Raw genomic sequence first — 21,609 nt, 5'->3', positions numbered from 1 at the left:
GTTAAAACACGACAGAGGCGAGAGGAAGGATGTTGTAAGGACCGCGCAAGATAGCGAAGACAGTATCGATCACGGCGGTCTTGGAGAGACAGGAAGCCAGTGTCAACATACAAGCTAAGGACGGGAGTCGAACAAAAGGCACCAGAACTGAGGCGCAACCCAGTATGGTGCAAAGCATCAAGACGGCGAAGAGTAGAAGGAGAAGCAGACGAGTAAGCAGGGCAACCATAATCGAGCTTAGACAGGACGAGAGAGGAATGTAAAGCAAGGAGTGCGCGCCTATCTGCCCCCCAAGAAGTATGGGACAAGACCCGAAGGAGGTAAGGGCCTTAGAGCACTCAACACGGAGGTAAGAGATATGGGGAGACCAAGACAAACGAGTGTCAAGGAATAACCCCAAAAGCTTCGCGGAATTTTTGTACTCAAGGGGATGACCATAAAGTGACAAAGAGGGACGACGATCGACCAGTTTCCGCGTAAAAGTCATGGCACAAGTCTTAGAAGTAGAGAACTTGAAGCCATGATCGGTGGCCCAAGACGACACGGCATCAATCGCAAGTTGAAGCCGGCGCTGAAGAAGAGGCGAATCATCACCCTGACAGCAAAGGGTAAGATCATCGACATAGAGAGCGGAGAAGACACCTGAAGGAAGAGAGGAAAGAAGACCATTGAGGGCAACCAGAAAAAGAGTAGTGCTCAGAACACTACCCTGGGGCACACCTTCGTATTGCTGAAAAGTGGCAGAGAGAGCGGTACCAAGGCGCACCCGAAAGGAACGACGAGAGAGGAAGCTGTGGAGAAAGAGGGAGATGACCGCGAAGGCCAAAAGAATGAAGTTGAGATAGAATATGATACTGCCAAGTGGTGTCGTAAGCCTTTTCCAGGTCAAAAAGGATGGCAACAACAGAGGTCTTCGCAGCAAAAGCAGTATGAATATAGACCTCCAAGTTCACCAGGACATCTGTCGTGCTGCGGCACTTGCGGAAACTAAATTGAGAAGGGGAGAGCTGGTGACGGTGTTCCAGGAACCACATCCGACGAACGTTAACCATACGTTCAAACTGGTTTCAGACGCAACTTGTGAGGGCAATAGGGCAAAAGTCCTTAGGGGAAGTACCCAGAGACCCCGGTTTGCAAACCGGGAGGACAACGGCATCGAGCCAGTCCTCAGACTGACGACGACTCCCAGATCCGATTATACAGACTCAGTAAATACTGAGACGCGCACAGAGGGAGATGGCGAAGCATCTCATAATGAATACCTTCGGAGCCCTCCGCCGTAGAACCGCAGAGGGCCAGGGCAGAACGAAGTTCAGGAGAGAGAGATGGGATCATTATAGGGAAGCTGAAGACCAGTGCAGAAATCTAAAGGACGAGACTCAAGGACAGGTTTACGAAGAAGGAAAGATTGGGGAAGACGAAGACCAGAGCTAACAGAAGAAAAGTGGGAACCCAGTACTGAAGCGACCTGCAACGGGTCCGCCACAAGAGTATCATGGAGGTGAAGGACTGGTGAAACATCGGGAACGAACTTACCCGTTATCTTGCGGATACGCTTCCAGATCTGGGGCAGAGGAGTTTCAGACGTAATTGTTGAGACATAACACGCCCAACATTCACGTTTAGCCGTACAGATGGCCCTATGGGCCACCGCACTCGCTTTTCGAAAGAAAAGAAAAGAATTGGTCGTCTGCCGACGGCGGTGCCTCTTCCAGGCTGCACGCTTACAGCCCGAGCACAGTCCGCATTCCACCAGGGAACACACTTCCGTGGATCCCGAGAGGAAGAACGAGGAATAGAGCTGAGGGCAGCGTCGAAGACAGTGTCATGAAAAAGGAGGAGAGCGCGAGGGAGAGGCAGAAGGGAGAGGTCAGAGAGAGCAGCACTGAGGGTAAATAGGTTCCAGTCCGCTTTAGCAAACTGCCACCTAGGAAAAGAAAGGGAAGGGCGAAACGAGAAAAAGGAAACAAGGATAGAGAAATGATTACTTTCCATGGAGGTCATCAAGAACCTGTCACGTGAAATCTAAGTAAAGAGAAGAAGAGCAGAAAGAAAGATCAAGACAGGAAAGGGTGCGAGTCCGAGAGTCCAAATGAGTGGGCTCACCAGAATTCAGAAGAGACAGGGAAGAAGAGAGGAGAAACGGCTCAAGAAGGCGACCCCGGGTATTCGTCAGAACATCACCCGAAAGAGGATGACGTCAATTGAAGTCACCCAGCAGGAGCACAGGCTCCGGCAAAGAGTCCAAGAGGTGTTTCAAATCAGGAAGAGAAAGCGGGACACTCGGCGGGAGATAAATGGAACAAACTGTGTACCATTTCTCCACAAAGATACGAGCAGCAGAACAATGGAGAGGCAAAGGAAAAAGTAAAGAACAAAGGGAACATCAGCGCGAATCAAGAGAGCAGAAGAATTAGGAGCCCCAGCAATGGCTGGGGGGGGGGGGAGAGAAAGGAATAGCCACGAAAACGACCAGGACGAGCACCAAGCATCGGCTCCTGGAGACAGACACAAAGGGGCAAAAACCGCGAAATCAGAAGTTGGAGTTCGAGGAAATTGGCGTAATAACCTCGAACGTTCCATTGAAGAATAGACATCGACGATAAGGGAAAGGACGACAACAGAGAACAAGGAAGAAACAAAGGCGAAAGAGCAACACAGCTTGTTAAAGAATATCAGGGTCAGGATCAGGGTCAGCAAAGTCAGGGTTAGGGGGGCATGGGTAAACTGAGCAGAGACGGAGGGAAGGAAGCGCGAGTACAGACCAGAGGTGGGCAGGCGGGTACGGAGGAGGAGGAGGAGGAAGAGGAAGAGGAGGAGACAACGGAGAGGAGCAGTCAAAGACAGCAGCAGGAAGAGGGGGAGCAGAAAGAGGGGAGCGCACCTCAGCAAGAGCAGCAACCGAAAGGAAGCAGAGGCCAAAGAAACCTCCATAGCAGGAACAGGGGGCGCAATCACTAAAATAGGAGGGGAAGGAGTAACAGAGCCAGAAGTAGGGGCTGAGGAAGAAAGCGAAGCCTTCTTACTTGCCGAGGAGGAGGAAGGAGAGGAGCCAGGCTTACGCTTCTGACTTAAAGAGACCGGTGTCCCAGCAACTACGTACCGTGGAACGGATTCCAGTGTCTCAACAGGAGAAGCCGAACGAGTGCACACACGACGGCCGGTAGGAGAGCGATGGACATCCGCCTGCACCGACAGGTGGCGGGGAGAGTCAATAGATGGAGGAAGAGGATGGGAAGGAGGATCGGAGGGAGACGAGGAAGAAGACACAGGAGACACGACAGACTGGGTACAAAGAAGGGGAACCCCAGACAGAAGACCAGGAGGGGGACCCTTCGGGACAGAACTCAAAGGAACAGAGGTGGGGGCAGTGGGCGTATCAGGGTCCAAGGCCCGGAAACGGTTGTGAGTGAGGAAGGAGGGAAGGACGAGGAGAGGAAGAGCGCAACACGCGAGCATAAGAGACGTTAGCATATGGCGGGAGCCGGCGAACCTGGCGCCTCGCCTCAGGAAAAGATAAATGCTCCCGATGCTTCAAGTTGAGGACGGCTGCCTCAAGCTTGTAATGGATACAGGCACGGGAGAAGGCAGGATGGGCCTCACCGCAGTTCAGGCAGCGAGCTTGGGAAGAATTGCACTCTGACAGAGTGACCTTCACCCCCACACAAAGAACAGAGACAGTCAGTCCCAGAGCAGCGGAGGGCATCATGCCCAAACCTCCAGCACTTGTTACAAAGCCGAGGAGAAGGAATATACTCCTGGAAAGAGCACCTAGCACCAGCAAGAATGACAGAGGATGAAAGGGTCCTACCATCAAAGGTGATCTTCACAACACGAAGGGGTTGACGGCGACGACCACGATGGGGACGAGTAAACGAGTCAACCTGGAGGACAGAATGGCCTTGGGCGTCAAGGATATGCCGAATATCATCGTGGCAATCCTGCAGATTCCGAACAACGGTTGCAACATGGGGTGGGAGGAGAATAGTGCCAATACTGGCATTCATCTGAACGTTCTTGAAGACCCAAACAGGGATCTCGCCAAGGCAAGACAAGGCTGCCAAGCGGGAAGCTGCATCCTGAGGAGCAGCAGCAACGACATGTGTACCGAGACGAGTGGGGTTGAAGGTAACAGACAGATCCACGGAATCAACAAGATGCCGATGGAGGGAGAAATCGTCAGGAGGTGCAGAATCAAGAGGGAGGAGATCAAAGTATTTGGCCCATGAAGCGGGACCAAACAAGGCCTGATACGCGTCAGTACAGGAAGGAATCGAGCGAGTGCGGCCTGGGCGCAGAGAGGGGTCAAAAGGCGCAGTAGTCACAACGAGAGACTTAGCCGCACAAGGGGACGAAGTGGTCCCCACTGGGGGCTGGAGGCTCGATCCAACCACAGAGGAGGGAGGGGAGCTGGGGGAAGAAGTCAGGACGGTCAAAGGAGGAGCAAGGTCGGGGCCCAACGCAGCGGGAGCTACAGAGCCCGGTCTTCCACTACAGGCCGACTCGGGCGCTTGGTCGCCCACCCCACGCGCCTGAGAGGGTATAACAGAAACATTTATCGACATAGAGACGAAGAGAAAGAAATTCATCCACGAATGTGGCCCCGTACCCACCATGGAGCCACAATTAGAGGCAGGACACCCAACAGGAAGCTATCGCCGATCATGCCGGGGCCCCCTAGTGGTGCGTTGTGAGTATATACCCCACAAACGCCACCTTAAGAACCGTCAGTCCGTCGCGATCGAGTTTAGCGACGAAAGGGGGATTGACAATAAAACGTTCCCCCTCGCTCAAGACGTCGGGTACAACAGTTCTACGGGTGCAAGAGTATGCCTCCTCAAGCACCCGGGCGTCAAAATAGAAGAAGTCCAAAGAAAGAACCAAAACAAGCAAAAGGCCGGCAGGAAATGACAAGCAGATATGAGAAGAGGGGGGAGAAAAACGAAACAGAAGGAAAAGGTGCTCAGCAGAATTGGAGAGGACAGCAGCAGGAGCACAAGGCTAGAAAAGGACAGAGGTCTGTCCCAAGGAGCATCACACTCCAGCAGCCGCCCACTAAGCCCCCCTCACGGCATCAACGAGCTGAGCGGGGAGGGGGGTTATCATCCTTAAATGCTCTCAACTCTTAAAGACATAACTGTAACATGCTCGTGTCCGAAGCTAGAGACGAAATACAACAAAATTATTAAGGATGGTAACAGAGTCCATTTCATGTGGTCTCTATCTCATGTTGGCCTCCGAATGTATGATAGAGCTGATAAGTTAGCCAAAGAATCTCCCTTTAAAGGAGTCGTTGAGTCTAACCTTGGATTGTCAATGATCAATCTGAGAGCAGCAGTACACCGAGAACTTCAACAACATCTTGTAGATCAGAGGCCAAGTGAAATTGACACTGCTTAATTTCGAAACTGTACTTGTGGTCAATCTCGAACCCATTGTCGGTGTGATGACTTATATTAAATTTTGTAACTAGCTCATAATGATTGTAACTTGCTTAGCTAAATGAAATGTGGATTTCAGTCCCTGAACCGATTATGTGCCTCTGTAACCCTTTCCAATGCCGCCCACAAGATGGGTATGGGGTGCATAATAAATGAACTAAACTATCATACAGTACTAATGGCATAAGGTAAGCCTGATGAAACTGTAGATCCTATGTCCTACCAAATTGAAGCCGGCTGTTTCACTAATGGCTCAACTCGAGAGAGAAGCAGTCTATCCCATAGCATATTAGTCTTCAGTCCACTGTTGCTGTTTGACTTACTGAGTTACTGAGGGATGGTTTTAGAATATTATAATAATAATAATAATAATGATAATATATTATATATATTTATTATATATATATATATATATATATATATATATATATATATATATATATATATATATATATATATATATATATGTGTGTGTGTGTGTTAGTTACCTTGCTAACAGCGCAAGCTTGGAATTTGTATGTGGGGAACATGGCCCGCCTAAGGGAGAGAGAAAGCGAATGAATGATTGAGAGGGGATGAGGGGGAGGGGGGATAGTTATCTTGAGATGATTTCGGGGCTTTAGTGTCCCCACGGCCCGGTCTTCGACCAGGCCTCCTCACCCAGGAAGCGGCCCGCGACAGCTGACTAACACCCAGGTACCTATTTTACATGCGGCAACATGGCATTAATCCAGACTCTGAACGATTATATAGAATCGACAGACTTGGATCACTTACATGTAAATCTCTAAACTGACCGGTTACATACTAGAGTCAGTCTACACAAAATATATCTATACATGTGTGGTTCTGTGTATAAAGTCGTTCTCCAGGTACATCACAAACAGTCACCTGGACGTCAGTACAGACAGCGGTCTCTCAGCTGCTTCCCTCGCCTGGCAGGCACCATGGAACAACACAGCTGTTACCAGAATTAACAACATTCCTGAGACACTAACAATTTCATTGTGTACTTACGATTACCACTCTCATTCATCCATTTCCCCAGTCATGACCTCACTTGCTCAAGAACATCTTGCTCGCTCCCACGTGCATCGACTAGGTGTGGCCCTTAGGTGTGACCAGGGCATGTGGCCACCGCGTGGCCCTAAGGGATGGCCACAGAGTAGCGCGGGGCATCACAGCGCCCCACCCAGGATGAGCTGGTGCGCGGGGTGGCCCTCACGTGGCCCCATGGTGTCTGGTCACGGAGCGGTGCGCACATGGGAGTTGCCTCAGGCTGGCTGGCTGGCAGCCACAGGCATACACAACGTGGGTGGCAGTCACACTCACCCCCACCTCACACCAGAGCATGCCTTGCTCGTACACCGGGTGTCATAATGGCCGGCGTCACCACATGGCAGACACAGCAAGGTGGAATTTCAAGTCCAACAGGGGCCTGTAATCTCACCTCAATTACACTGGGAGGCCCTGCCCTATTCCACCAATTGTCCGTTAAATAAGGACGACACAGCGATAACGGGGGTGGAGGTGGCAGACGCTACCCCCACCTTCCTGGACATCCAGCCCGCTTGCTCGCCCTCTCCAGACTGCCGATTTGGCGGGCTCGGGAAACTCAAAACGCCCGTCTCCCCCCCACCTTGTCTTGATCAATCAGCACAAAGCCGGCACAGCCTATCATGCTGCTACGAATCACCGCCTTTCGCGCCTAAACAAACACGAGGCCGAGGTGCCTAGACGAATCACAGACGCCCTCACCATGAGGCGTCCCATGACGTCACAAGGAGGGGAGGCCTAGGAGTATGGCATCATACCTCACATGGTGGGGGAGGTGACGTTCACCCCTCTGTCCCCCCAACCTCTAAAACCGTTGGCTAGCGAGCACCCTCTTGTACCACACTCACTCTCTCAAATCACATTTCACAGAAAACAGGATCAATTCTGTAACTCTCTCTACAGAGCAGTCATAGACCTCTGGCTAGTCTTAAACGATGGTCCTTAGCATAAGCTTTCATCCAACACCACACAAGTGCATGTAGCACTCTGCAACTATATTACAATGCAATCAAAGCAAAGGAAGTTGGGTTCATGAAACACTTCGCCGGTAATCCTAAGTTACTTTAACGCTCGTCCCCACAAGACAACAATCAAACAATAGTATAACAAATTACACTACTTAATCTCAGTGATTAATTACGTTAATTTACTGTAACCTGGCAGTCAGCAACAAAGCATTCAACGTTAATCACACAGTGGTCTTCCACCGACAAGTCACAACAGTCAAGACGATAACTCGCTAACCATAATTACTAAAACACTAGACCCATCAAACATTCAGCGAGTAATTACCTTCATTACTGTTAAATTAACAGCTAATTAATCAGAACGAATTACGTTAAACAATGCTGCCACCCTCTCGGCCGCTTTTCAAACAAGTCTATGTAAAATTCACGTTCATGGCGTTAATTACCCCTAATTACATGAGTGACTAACTGTCCCACAGACATAATCAATACTAAACATCTTACGTTAAACTGAATACTGTAGTCCACACAACAGTTCCCCTCATCAAAGCAATGTGCATTCCCCTGGTGACGTTAATTAACCCCCTAATTAACTCGCTGAATCCTTAATTAGCCGATTAAAGATTATACCAAGTCCTTGTTGTGCAGACAAGCAAACACAGTTACACAGCTCAGTACTAATATAAAATCTATCATCACTGCCCAAAAATCTCTCAAGACACAGTTGTTCAACATGTTTGAACACCGGGTGCTGGAAGATGATCACAGCGTCGTGCCCGCGGCGTGCCCGTGGCGAGAGCGAGTTGGTGGAGGCTCCCAGCATTAATGGCTCGCCAGGATGATTTGTACATACACCACGAGCTTGGACGATGTTCGCACAGCATGTGGTAAGGCGAGGTGATATTGACACGGTCGGCGGGAATTTAATGTCCACAACGGTGGTCCATAATTTCACTAATTTACTACAGGAAGCTTTCCACAAACAGTGGAGACAAACTTTCCACAATCCCCATTTAGTCAGTTGTCGTAGTCATTAATGTATGATGACTACAGAATATGACTATGTACGCGGATCACAGACACGCACGCGCGCATGCACGCGCGCGCACACACTCACACACACTCACACACACACACACTCACACACACACACACACACACACACACTCACACACACACACACACTCACACACTCACACACACACACACTCACACACTCACACACACTCACACACACTCACACACACACACACACACTCACACACACACACACACACTCACACACACACACACACACACTCACACACACACACACACACACTCACACACACTCACACTCACTCACACACACTCACACACACACTCACACACACACACACACACTCACACACACACTCACACACACACACACACACACACTCACACACACACACTCACACACACACACTCACACACACACACTCACACACACACACTCACACACACACACTCACACACACACACTCACACACACACACTCACACACACACACTCACACACACACACTCACACACACACACTCACACACACACACTCACACACACACACTCACACACACACACTCACACACACACACTCACACACACACACTCACACACACACACTCACACACACACACTCACACACACTCACACACACTCACACACACTCACACACACTCACACACACTCACACACACTCACACACACTCACACACACTCACACACACTCACACACACTCACACACACTCACACACACTCACACACACTCACACACACTCACACACACTCACACACACTCACACACACTCACACACACTCACACACACTCACACACACTCACACACACTCACACACACTCACACACACTCACACACACTCACACACACTCACACACACTCACACACACTCACACACACTCACACACACTCACACACACTCACACACACTCACACACACTCACACACACTCACACACACTCACACACACTCACACACACTCACACACACTCACACACACTCACACACACTCACACACACTCACACACACTCACACACACTCACACACTCACACACTCACACACTCACACACTCACACACTCACACACTCACACACACTCTGTTGCCTCCTGTCGAGACCACGCGGATGAGACTATTTCTTAATATTAATTATTTCTTCAATTATTTCTCTTAATCGAAATACCATTCGCCGTAAATTCTAGATTCTCTCACAGTACACCCGCGTTAACGGTATGATAAATGAGTTACTTAATTGTAGCTACAAACTGTGTTTCACGTAGTTTGGCTGAACTACGAGACAACTCTTCTTCAAAACACAGGCCAGAATGCTTTGTCTCCGCAAGGCGAGAACTGAGGTACACTTCTACCCTGTCTTTAATCCACCAATTCCAGCTCATCAAAGGCCTAGGTGCCTCGTCAAATCACGAAGCTTCCTATGGTCACGGGGTGCCTGTGACGTCACAGCGCAAGAGGCCTGGTGACCAGAACCGTTACCCCCCCCCTCCCTTCCTCACTTGCAACACAATTTCATGTAAACTTGCTCCTGGCTGTAACTTTGCTCACAGATGTAACCTTGTTTCTCTAACTTTGCCCACTGTAGTATTAACGAACGAACGAGCGTTATTAGTATTAATAACGAAAGTCTTGGCTAAGCAGACTCCAAACAAGAGAGGTTTAGAGCAAGAATTACCAAAACTAGGACCCCGTACACTCCAGTGCACCGGTATGCACTACAGGACACCACTAGAAACCAGCTGGAAATTCCGTTCTCTCAAGTTTATACAGGTTTCCAGTATCCATGTTGAGTGTCCAGCAGGTCTGTGTATAGTCCTTCTATGTCTCTGGTTACTTTCCCGCGGTAATTTATCACGGTGCTGGCAGCATCCTCTCTTCGTCGACGCTTAACATTATAGAACTATATCTATATAGAATATAGAGCTTAACATTTCCCCTGCTGGGAAATGAAGGGAGAATTCATAACACTAATCCCGTTTTTTAGCGTTCAACACACCATAGGTGACCCGTTGTTTCAATGTACCTTTCCCTTCTCGTACACTGCATTCCCATAAATATCTTGTACCTCCTTCCTGCCATGGAGTGTTTGCACAGATTTAGTTTGACTCTGGGAATATCAAAGAGATACTTATTCTCAAGGATCTTGAGATAATGAGAGAAACCTTGAGAGAATCGCCTGAAAATATCAACATGGATTTAGACTAGAAAAGTCGTGCCTAACAAATTTAGTTGAGTTTTTTGACAAGGTTACCAAGACAAATTAGGAAGGCTAGTGTCACAGAGTCCTTTGGCCTTGAGTGACGGCAGATGCAGCGAAACAACGGAGATGCTATGTTACTGAATACTGTAACACTTCACTGCCGGTCTTCGCTCCCCCTCTACCTGGGTACCATTGTCCACCCAGAGAGCTCTCTAAGTCTTGCCACGAGTTGGGTCGTAGCCCACGATCCGACCTTGAACCTGTGGAGGAGGTTATCTTGAGGTTATCTTGAGATGATTTCGGGGCTCTTTAGTGTCCCCGCGGCCCGGTCCTCGACCAGGCCTCCACCCCCAGGAAGCAGCCCGTGACAGCTGACTAACTCCCAGGTACCTATTTACTGCTAGGTAACAGGGGCATTCAGGGTGAAAGAAACTTTGCCCATTTGTTTCTGCCTCGTGCGGGAATCGAAACCGCGCCACAGAATTACGAGTCCTGCGCGCTATCCACCAGGCTACGAGGCCCCCTACGAGGAGAGGAGAAAGCCCAGCACAGACTGCAGGTACTCGACCCTGCAGCTTGCAGCACCTACACCGGGCATGCCACCGAGACACGTACAATAATATACCAGACCCTCTGGTATTCCCTTGAAATCTTCTTTTCACTGGTTGCCAGCTGGGTTATTCGTCTTTGCATCCCAGCAATGCTTGAATTCAAACTGGTATAATGTTGCCAGCCCTGGGTTACTTTGATATTATTAGTGTGGTGCAATATATTATCACCTTCACTGAACTGCTCAATGAGATGGAGGACACACAAAGTCAATGGTAAAAATAAACAAAGTTTACTGCAGGAAAATACTACAATGAACATGCAAGATATATGTTTATAGAATATACATATATATATCAGATGTCATCAGCTATATATATGTATATTCTCCCTGTTCCTATTCCTCTGGCTGCATCCGGCAACTCGAATCAGCTGGGCGAATTTAAAAGGACCTCAGCCCCCCTCTCATGCGGCTCCGCTCCTCGTAGACACGCTGTCACCAAAGCTCTGTCACACATGCCACTCGCTGCCTCCACCAGGTAGTAGATAATATATAGGCTGACCTACAGCCTAACCTTGCTCAAAAGATACTAAGAACATGCTAATATATATATGTCTTAATGGGCCTAACTCGCCTAATTCTTAAGGGAAAGTGGGAGGGAATTACTGATCTACCTTAGCACATCCTGCCCTCAGTCACCTGAACTCCAATGGTCGTAGTGGTCCTCTGTTTCTAGGTCGCTCTTTGGCATTCCGGTCAAGAGTCACAGGTCCACAGGAGTCGTGAACCAATGCGTCATCGCCGTCTTAACTCCCAAATTGCAGTTCGTCCAAACTGGTTCTACCAGTAGTTCCCACGCACGTAGTCTCCCTTACTCGCTCCTTCACTGAGACCAGTTCTTAAAGATCTGAACGCGATGTCACCCAAGTCCTCAGTGGATGTGACGCAGTCGCAGCAGCTCTCACGTCGTGTTGGAGCATTACCAGCAGGGCTCCACATTGCCCTCCCAGTTCGCCTCCATCATAGATTAACAGCAATGAGCTCTTGGCGCTCTTCCGCCCACTAAACTCTGCTTCCACGTACTTCCCTGAAATACACTAGTTATCCGTAGCCACTATGGCGCACGCTAGGCTGCATAAATTTACTGTGAGAGCTCAAACTCCATACTCGAGAGCCCCCACCAGTGCAACGTCCACACTCTGCTAAGGGTCGTGTGTCTGAGCGCCTGGCGCTCTTCAAGCCCTCAGCCTGGTGACGTCACAGCCCTGAGGGGGCGGGCTCCCTATTGGTCAAATTCGACACGTGACCATGGCCAGCCAATCGTCAAACGGCTGGCGCCCTCACATTTTGACGCAATCCTGGTCGGTCCGTTGCCATCGTGTATACATCAAGGGCATAAGCCCCCCTGCAAAGATATTTTAGTTTTGGCCTTTTCTCCGCAAATAAGTACTCGTGCTCGTCATTACCTTATCAAATGAATCCCTGCATCTCGAGGAACATGCACGATATGACTTCTTGCTGAATAAGGGAAGATATTGGACGAGGGCCTGTAACACTAGGTAGACTTTTTCAAGACTGGCAAAACGAGTTTGACACTGTTCTCCATGAAAGGCAGCTGAACAAGATTTTGACCCAGGCTGGGATAACTGACAACACAGGACTGGGGTAAGGAACTACCTGATGGACAAAAAGAAGAGCCAGAGAGGCAGTTTCGAGCTGGATGATTGTAACAAACAAATGGGGTCCCGCAAGGCTCTCTCGTAGGACTGTTCCTAACTTATGTGAACGACCTGCCCCAGAGGGAGTGAACTCAGACATGATAGTGTTTGGAAATAATACAAAGCTGATGAACATCAAAACAAATGAGTGCAAGTAGTTACAGGAGGACATTGACACACTAAGCTGTTACAGCTGGGCCCCGTTACATTGTAACGGGGGCCAGCCTTTAACCTCACAAACTGGTTGAATGCTGGTCGTTATAATTAAAAGTTCTTTATGTAATTTTCCGTTAACAACCCTTGTGACCTTGGCGTTAAAAATTGCCTAAGTATCACGACACTAGGACACTGTACTTTCTATGCTACACTGCAAACTCTGAGAACCCCGCCACTACCTGTCCTCATAAAACCCCATGAATAATTCCCCCCCCCCCCTCCCCATTTGACGGTGAAGTAGGATACCGTCAATTGGGCATAATCTTCTAAAGTGGATCCCCAATTATCCAAAAGGAGGGATGAGATTACTTTAAAAGTGTGGAATTAACTAAGTTACAAAAATGATCATAATATATATTAATAGACAGAGATGCATGTAAAGTTCACTGGAGTTTAATAATCAACAACAACAAAAACGCAGGGAAAATATAATTGGGTTGGGAAATTCACTACACAAAAGTCTTCATTCAATTAATCATTAATTTACAAAATGTTATTAAATAAACACTCCCGAAACTGAAATATACTTTAATTGAAAATCTCTCTAACATAGAGGCAATGGTATTGACTACAAAATAATGTGGATTCTACACTGCACTTTAAACACAGATTCTTTTTACCTTAAATAACACAAGCTCGGCGAGAGGGACTGCCTGCTTTTAGGGGAAGGTTTTGACCCTTCGATTTTCACAGCCACACTAACTTACTTTGTAACCTCCAAGCTGTGAAGTTGAACTCCGCCAGCCTACTGGCTGCCAGACCAGCATGCAAGGTTAACTGAAAAAGCTAATCTTATTTACCGACCACCCTAGGTGATTGAATTCCTATTGAAACTGATGGCAATTACATAGGCTCAACCGAGCCAGATCGAACTAGTCCTCTATTCTAAATGACGTCAATTGTCTCTCTGACAACATATGAGCCTGGATCTTTACTCTAAATTCATGTTAACCTAACATAAGTACTTAAACGAGATTGGTTATTGCTACCGTTAATTTAATAAATGAATTTTCCTAAATTGAGGAATTAGACAAGGAACATGTGGCACTCCTTGTTTCCGCCCATAAGCTCTAATCCCTTGGAAGGGGGAGGGGTTACCTTTCCTAGCCTTTCAGTTCAAACTACAATCTCTCGGCATATTTTTCCAAACAGAGCATCCAACCGTCTAGTGAACGCCAGCTTTTAATATTAGACCTCTAGCCTTCTATATTAACAGTTCTACTGTTACAAAGAGTAGTCAAACAAATGGGTGTTGGAATTCAATCACAATATGTTTAAGGTATTGAAGATGGGAAACGGAGAGGAGAGCAGAAGGCAGCGCCACCATACGAAGGGGGGCAGGCAGCGCCACCATACGAAGGGGGGCAGGCAGCGCCACCATACGAAGGGGGGCCAGGCAGCGCCACCATACGAAGGGGGGCCAGGCAGCGCCACCATACGAAGGGGGCCAGGCAGCGCCACCATACGAAGGGGGCCAGGCAGCGCCACCATACGAAGGGGGCCAGGCAGCGCCACCATACGAAGGGGGGCAGGCAGCGCCACCATACGAAGGGGGGCAGGCAGCGCCACCATACGAAGGGGGGCAGGCAGCGCCACCATACGAAGGGGGGCAGGCAGCGCCACCATACGAAGGGGGGCAGGCAGCGCCACCATACGAAGGGGGGCAGGCAGCGCCACCATACGAAGGGGGGCAGGCAGCTCCACCATACGGGGGTAGGCAGCTCCACCATACGGGGGTAGGCAGCTCCACCATACGGGGGTAGGCAGCTCCACCATACGGGGGTAGGCAGCTCCACCATACGGGGGTAGGCAGCTCCACCATACGGGGGTAGGCAGCTCCACCATACGGGGGTAGGCAGCTCCACCATACGGGGGTAGGCAGCTCCACCATACGGGGGAAGGCAGCTCCACCATACGGGGGAAGGCAGCTCCACCATACGGGGGAAGGCAGCTACACCATACGGGAAAGGCAGCTACACCATACGGGGAAAGGCAGCTCCACCATACGGGGAAAGGCAGCTACACCATACGGGAAAGGCAGCTCCACCATACGGGGGAAGGCAGCTCCACCATACGGGGGAAGGCAGCTCCACCATACGGGGGTAGGCAGCTCCACCATACGGGGGAAGGCAGCTCCACCATACGGGGGAAGGCAGCTCCACCATACGGGGGAAGGCAGCTCCACCATACGGGGGAAGGCAGCTCCACCATACGGGGGAAGGCAGCTCCACCATACGGGGGAAGGCAGCTCCACCATACGGGGGAAGGCAGCTCCACCATACTGGGGAAGGCAGCTCCACCATACGGGGGAAGGCAGCTCCACCAATCGGGGGAAGGCAGCTCCACCATACGGGGGTAGGCAGCTCCACCATACGGGGGTAGGCAGCTACACCATACGGGGGTAGGCAGCTCCGCCATACGGGGGTAGGCAGCTACACCATACGGGGGTAGGCAGCTCCACCATACGGGGGTAGGCAGCTACACCATACGGGAAAGGCAGCTACAAGAATCGGAGTGAAAAATCTGGGAGTGGATATAATTCACACACTTACACCGGAGGAACACTAACTTATTTATGTATAAGAAGGTGCATCAGGTTGTGAGAGTACTTAATATCGGTGTTCCTGCAAAGCTACTAACACGCACAGCCTCTTGGTGGAAAAATTTCCGTACATAAACAGGATAACATCGACAGCATGTGTGGCAATGCCAAAGTATCAGGACTCCTTCAAGGCAATCTACACAACATTTTATGGACTATTACTGAAATATCCAGCACCGGTATAGAAAGCATAAAGCTTTCCATGCCTTTAAAGCTGAAAAAGTACAATGGTTTGCAACAAGATTGGAGCCAGAGTTAAGAGGGCTTAGATACCAAAATTGGCTAATGAAGTAATCTTAACCCCTAGAAAATAGTAGGAACAGAGGATTTGATCACATCATACAAGATACCTTAAGATACTGAGGGGAATCGATAAGGTGGACAAAGGTAACCTCTTCAGATTGAGAAAAAGCAGTTCAAGAGGACACAGATGGATGTAGGAAACTTCCCACGTCACCCATAAATTCCTTACTACAACATGCAATAATAAATTGCTGCTGTTATTTTATTAATTAAACTAATTAAATTATCTTTGTCATAAAAGAATGATAATTTTAACGTGACAAATTTGCTCTTGAATACGAGTAATATTATTGCTACGTCGTTCAGTAACTAACCCAAAATATTGATTAATTTTACTCTAAAAACACCAGTAACGCATCTGGGAACGAGATCTCCGCCAGGTGAGAGAGGGGCCCGGCCATCGTGGAACTCAACGAGGAGAATGTGATTGGTCCAGAACTCACTGTTTAACTTTGCCGTTATTTCGCGAAAATTTAAGAAAAATCACATTTCTACATGCTAGATCCCAAGTGTCTTTGATGTTGTGTTATATTTTCAAAACATGAATAAAAATATTCTGACCAAAATATTGGTCAGAATATTTGATATCTTTATACCAAATGTGATTACTGATCATTCCATTGATAATATGAATACACTGAATGTAGTAAATTTTACGGTGTATTTCGTTGGCAGGTAAACCAAGACGTCTAGAGGTTATCATTGTGGACAATCTTGACCAATCCTGCTCACTATAGATGCTAGACCACAGGACAATATTGTCCGATCATGCTCACTAGAGACGCTAAACCCCCATGACAATATTTTCTGATCCTGCTCGCTAGAGACGCTAAACCACGTAACAGTCTTGTCCGACCTGGCCATCTAGAACGTCTACTACTATAATAGCTAAGGTGTGGTGTATTTTAAATAATTGCAATAATAATTGGTAGATTTATATAACATTTAAATTTAGTATTATCAATACAAGCAAGTAATAGGTAAAATCTTGCGTAGTTGAAATCATAAAACTCCCCAAGTTTGTGATGGATTTTTATTGGTGGGATAAATCAAATCTGTACAGTCCACTCTCTAAAGAAATAATTAAATAGTAAATAAAATATAATTACTTTAATAATAAAAAATTAAATAAACACAGATCCCACAGGTAAATATTTCCGACAATGGAAGCTAGAAACTGAAATGAGCTAAAGGATCGCAAGAAATTTTTTTAGTTATTGTTAAATTGAAACAAAATGTGCAAGGCTTGTAGGCAGGATGAGGAGCTAAGATCTCACTCCTCCGGTAGATACCGTTAAGTAAATTACAAAGAAATTTCTTAACCCGTTAAATCCCAAATCCTTATACTGACCCCATCCCAGGGCTATATAGTCGTAATGGCTTGGCGCTTTCCCTTGATAAATCCTTCATTCTTGGGGGAGAACATAGTTGTTCCTTCATTCTTGGGGGAGAACATAGTTGTTCCTTCCTTCGGGCGGAGAGGGCAATATCCTTCGGGCAGGCTATTGGCCCAACCGCATGCCAATATCGGGACCCGAGAGAGATTTACCCGAGAGGCCACTAACTCTAGTGGCCTCGACGAAAACAGGATGCCGCCGGCTTATCAAAAGGTCCCCTCCCCCTCCTATTTACCTTAGATATTCCATCATCACTTCTACCAAATATTTTCTTGTACAACATAAATAATGAAGTTGTCACAGTGCTGAAATCAGGCTAATTTTTAGACTTGTGTATAATAAGCTTTGTATATCCTTGTGTAGATTGTGTACACACTTTCATTATTTACAGTTAATATGATAGAAAGTACACAACATTAAAGACTGAGAAAATCCACCAGGGCTGTGAGGCGGCGCGAACCCGCGACCAAGGTCTTGCCAGCCACATCCTCCACCACCAATAAGAATTAATAACAGTATAAAGAGACTGATACGAACGGCATAAAACCAGGAGAACTCGCCCATCAGGAGGCTCTGGAGCTCGGCCACACGGTCGAACACGTCGATGATCAGCCCTCTCTGCTCGGCCGTAGACTCCCTGTGAGTAGACAACCAGATTCAGAGTGGTAGCATAGCACAAGCACATTGGCAAACCCTCCCCCTCACGTGCACTTGTGCACTAGCACATCCCCATCCCCTGCACATGTGCACAAGCAACCCCCTTCCCCTGCACATGTGCATAAGCAACCCCCATCCCCTGCACATGTGTACAAGCAATCCCCTTCCCCTGCACATGTGTACAAGCAACCCCCTTCCCCTGCACATGTGCACAAGCAACCCCCTTCCCCTGCGCATGTGCACAAGTAATCCCCTTCCCCTGCACATGTGCACAAGCAACCCCCTTCCCCTGCACATGGGCACAAGCAACCCCCTTCTCCTGCACATGGGCACACACAACCCCCTTCCCCTACACGTGTACACAAGCACCCCCCTTCCCATGCACATGTTCACAAGCAACCCCCTTCCCCTGCACATGTTCACAAGCAACCCCCTTCCCCTGCACATGTGCACACACAACCCCCTTCCCCTACGCATGTATACACAAGCACCCCTTTCTATGCCAATGTGCACAAGCACACTTCTTCCCCATCACATATGCACAAGCACACCCCGTTATCATGCACATGAGCACAAACACCCCTTTTCCCTGCCCGTGTGCACAATCACCCCATTTCTCCTATACAAGCACCATGTGAAGGGGTTCATACCCTTCACCAATATTTGTGTCCACTTCCATTAACACTCACAGGATATGATGCAGCATAATAGTTAAAAAAAAAGAATCCCTGGAACCCATTATTATAACATACTTTCCTGCATTATCCTAAATCATACAAGTCCTATGAGTGATAAAAGCAGTTTTGACCTTATCTCCAAGAATGCGTGCTTGAGGGCCTGGCGGGACTCCGTGATCTGGGTGTCCATCTGCAGCGTGAGGGCCGCAGCGGAGTCCACAGCCTGCGACAGCTGCGAGCTCACTTTCTCTGATGCCTCCTGCAGGCTATAGGAAGAGCACCAGTTAGTGATTAAAGGTATTGTTACCGTGGCGTCTGCTAAACAAGCAAACAACTAAACAATTTCAACCAAAATAAAACTTTAATAAACGTTGTAAAAACATTCAAATCGTAAAAAGTTGTAGTTAGGTTGCCTGATGGGATGATAACACTTCAGAATTTTGAAACTAGAGCAGAAGCTGACCTGTGTACAGCGTGTGTGGTGGCACTGTGCCAAGCCTGGGCTTGCAGGAAGTGACACATGGCCAGGGTGTTGGATAGCATGGCCGAGTAAACCGAGGCAGCACGAGAATCCAGGTGGCGCATGCAGGCAGCCAGGGGCTGCTTAGGGCCACACGGATACACCGCCCACCCGAACCTGGCCACGTAGCAGTTGGTGAAGGCCAACGCCAGACGACTCTGCACCTGAGGCAACAGCCATCATGTCAAGTCAAAGGATTCAACATTTGGAACCTACATCATGCATGGCTATATTACCCATATATTACATTTTTTGTCCATTAGCAAAATTACCTAGAAAGTAGTTTTAAACCAAGCATTGAACTTATTTTTTTTTGCAATAAAAAATGTTAATGAAATGCAAGGCCTACACCGGGCTGGTGTGGACCATAGTGCCTATGACAGGCTGATGCAGGCCATGGTGCCTACGCCAGGCTGGTGCAGGCCCTGGTGCCTATGCCAGGCTTACACTGGCCCTGGTGCCTATGACAGGCTGGCGCTGGCCCTGGTCCCTACGCCAATTGATTACCTCATCGGTGAGGTCAGAGCAGCCGTCGTGCAGGTCCCGGAGCGTGGCCTGGTAGCAATCCCCGTACCTAACACCAACGAAAATAAAGGAAAATAGGTAAATGAAAGAAGTGACTAGGTAAAAGCAATATGTACACTAATACAAAGAAACCTATATATACTGTGTCCACGTTAAATCAAGTATGTAATTATCAAAGAAGGCACCAAGTCAAGAGACTTTGTAGCATCATCAAATGTGTGGAATAATCAGAGGGCGGTAAATATCACTGAGGATGCCAATATGAGAACAGAAACGCATTAGGCGAATGATATCAAAAGCATCAGATTCACCAAGAATTCTATCGAGGGAAAAGTGACCGCAGGCGACAGTCGGAAAGCAAGACATACGCTCGTCCTGGAAGTCAGGACATTCGACACGGATATGCACAACTGTAAGAGGGACAATGCAGTTAGGACAATATGGAGCAGGGCAGCGCTCTATTAAGTGTCCGTGAGTTAAGTGTGTATGGCCAATACACAGCCCTGCCAGAGCTGTTTCCCATCGCCGGTTAAGGTGGTAGAAGGACGGACACAGGGACACGCTACCCTTAAGAGTACGCAGTTTGTTACCAGTAACAAACGACCAACAACCTTGCCAACGGGTAAGGATGGAGGAATGAATAACAGGATAAAGGTCGGAATAAGGAATACCTTTACGGGAGATGGGACAAGTGAGGATAGCTTCCTTAGTGGCAGCGTCTGCATGCTCATTTAAAGAGGGACCAATATGGCTGGGAATCCAGCAAAACTCAATTGTCTCAAATCTACTGGAGATAAGAAACAGCCAATGTTGAATCTCGACAATCACCGGATGGACTGGACTAAAGGACTCCAGGGCCATGAGGGCACTGCGAGAGTCGACTACAACCACAAAGTTGGTTTGACAGCAAGAAAGCAGGCGACGAAGAACATAGAGAATAGCATAAAGTTCTGCTGTGAAGATGCCAAGTCTCTGAAGGCAGGCGACACTATTGGTGTGGTCAGGAAAAACAACAGTAGTCTACACCGTCTGCAGACTTAGACCTATCAGTGAAGATGGAAACTGAGCGGGAATGTTAAGAAATGTGTTCAAGGAAAACGCGTTTCAGAACTTTAGGAGGGGTAAAATCTTTGGTGATGTGGGTCAGGGATTTGCGATATTGAGGAAGGGGGACCCTTCATAGAGGCAAGAACAGTACAACACGAGGAGAAATATTAGTAATACTAACCGAAAAAGAATGTTGCAGGCGAGACAACCTGACAAAGAGGGTGGTGGTGAAGGGGAACAGGAACTAGAGGAGGGGGGAAAAGTCAAAGCACGACACAGGCAAGAGTGAGTGTGTTGTTAGGACCATTCAAGGTAGCAACGACAGTAGCGATCCCGGCGGTCTTGGAGAGACAGGAATCCAGTGTCAACGTACAAGCTGAGGGCAGGAGTCGAACGAAAAGCACCAGAGCTGAGGTGCAACCCAGTATGATGCAGAGGATCATGATAGCGAAGAGTAGAAGGAGAAGCAGAAGATTAAGCAGGGCAACCATAATCGAGATTAGACAGTAGGAGAGGAATGCAATGAGAGGGGCGTGCACCTATCCGCTCTCCAAGAAGTATGTGACAGAACCCTTAGTATGTTAAGGACCTTAGAGCATTCAACACAGAGGTAAGAGATATTGGGCGACCAAGACAAATGAGTGTCAAAGATTAACCCCAAAAGCTTCGCCAAATCTTTG

The 21,609-nt window shown here is 48.3% G+C and overlaps 1 protein-coding gene across 5 annotated transcripts in view; it reads right to left on the bottom strand.

Annotated features, from left to right (window-relative positions):
• The window catches only part of LOC123759477 (uncharacterized), a 143,511-nt gene that overhangs the window by 101,005 nt on the left and 20,897 nt on the right, over window positions 1–21,609 (bottom strand). For all 5 annotated transcript variants that reach the window (XM_069335015.1, XM_069335012.1, XM_069335016.1 and 2 more), the window contains exons 3-6: window positions 19,865–19,931; window positions 19,301–19,521; window positions 18,969–19,103; window positions 18,041–18,140 (exon numbers count right to left, since the gene is read on the bottom strand). In XM_069335015.1, the coding sequence (XP_069191116.1) occupies window positions 18,041–18,140; window positions 18,969–19,103; window positions 19,301–19,521; window positions 19,865–19,931 (523 nt within the window). The remainder of the gene's footprint in view (window positions 1–18,040; window positions 18,141–18,968; window positions 19,104–19,300; window positions 19,522–19,864; window positions 19,932–21,609) is intronic.

The sequence above is a fragment of the Procambarus clarkii genome, chromosome 32 (genome assembly GCF_040958095.1).
Source record: "Procambarus clarkii isolate CNS0578487 chromosome 32, FALCON_Pclarkii_2.0, whole genome shotgun sequence".
NCBI lineage: Eukaryota > Metazoa > Arthropoda > Malacostraca > Decapoda > Cambaridae > Procambarus > Procambarus clarkii.
This window is presented reverse-complemented; position numbering and strand designations above follow the sequence as displayed.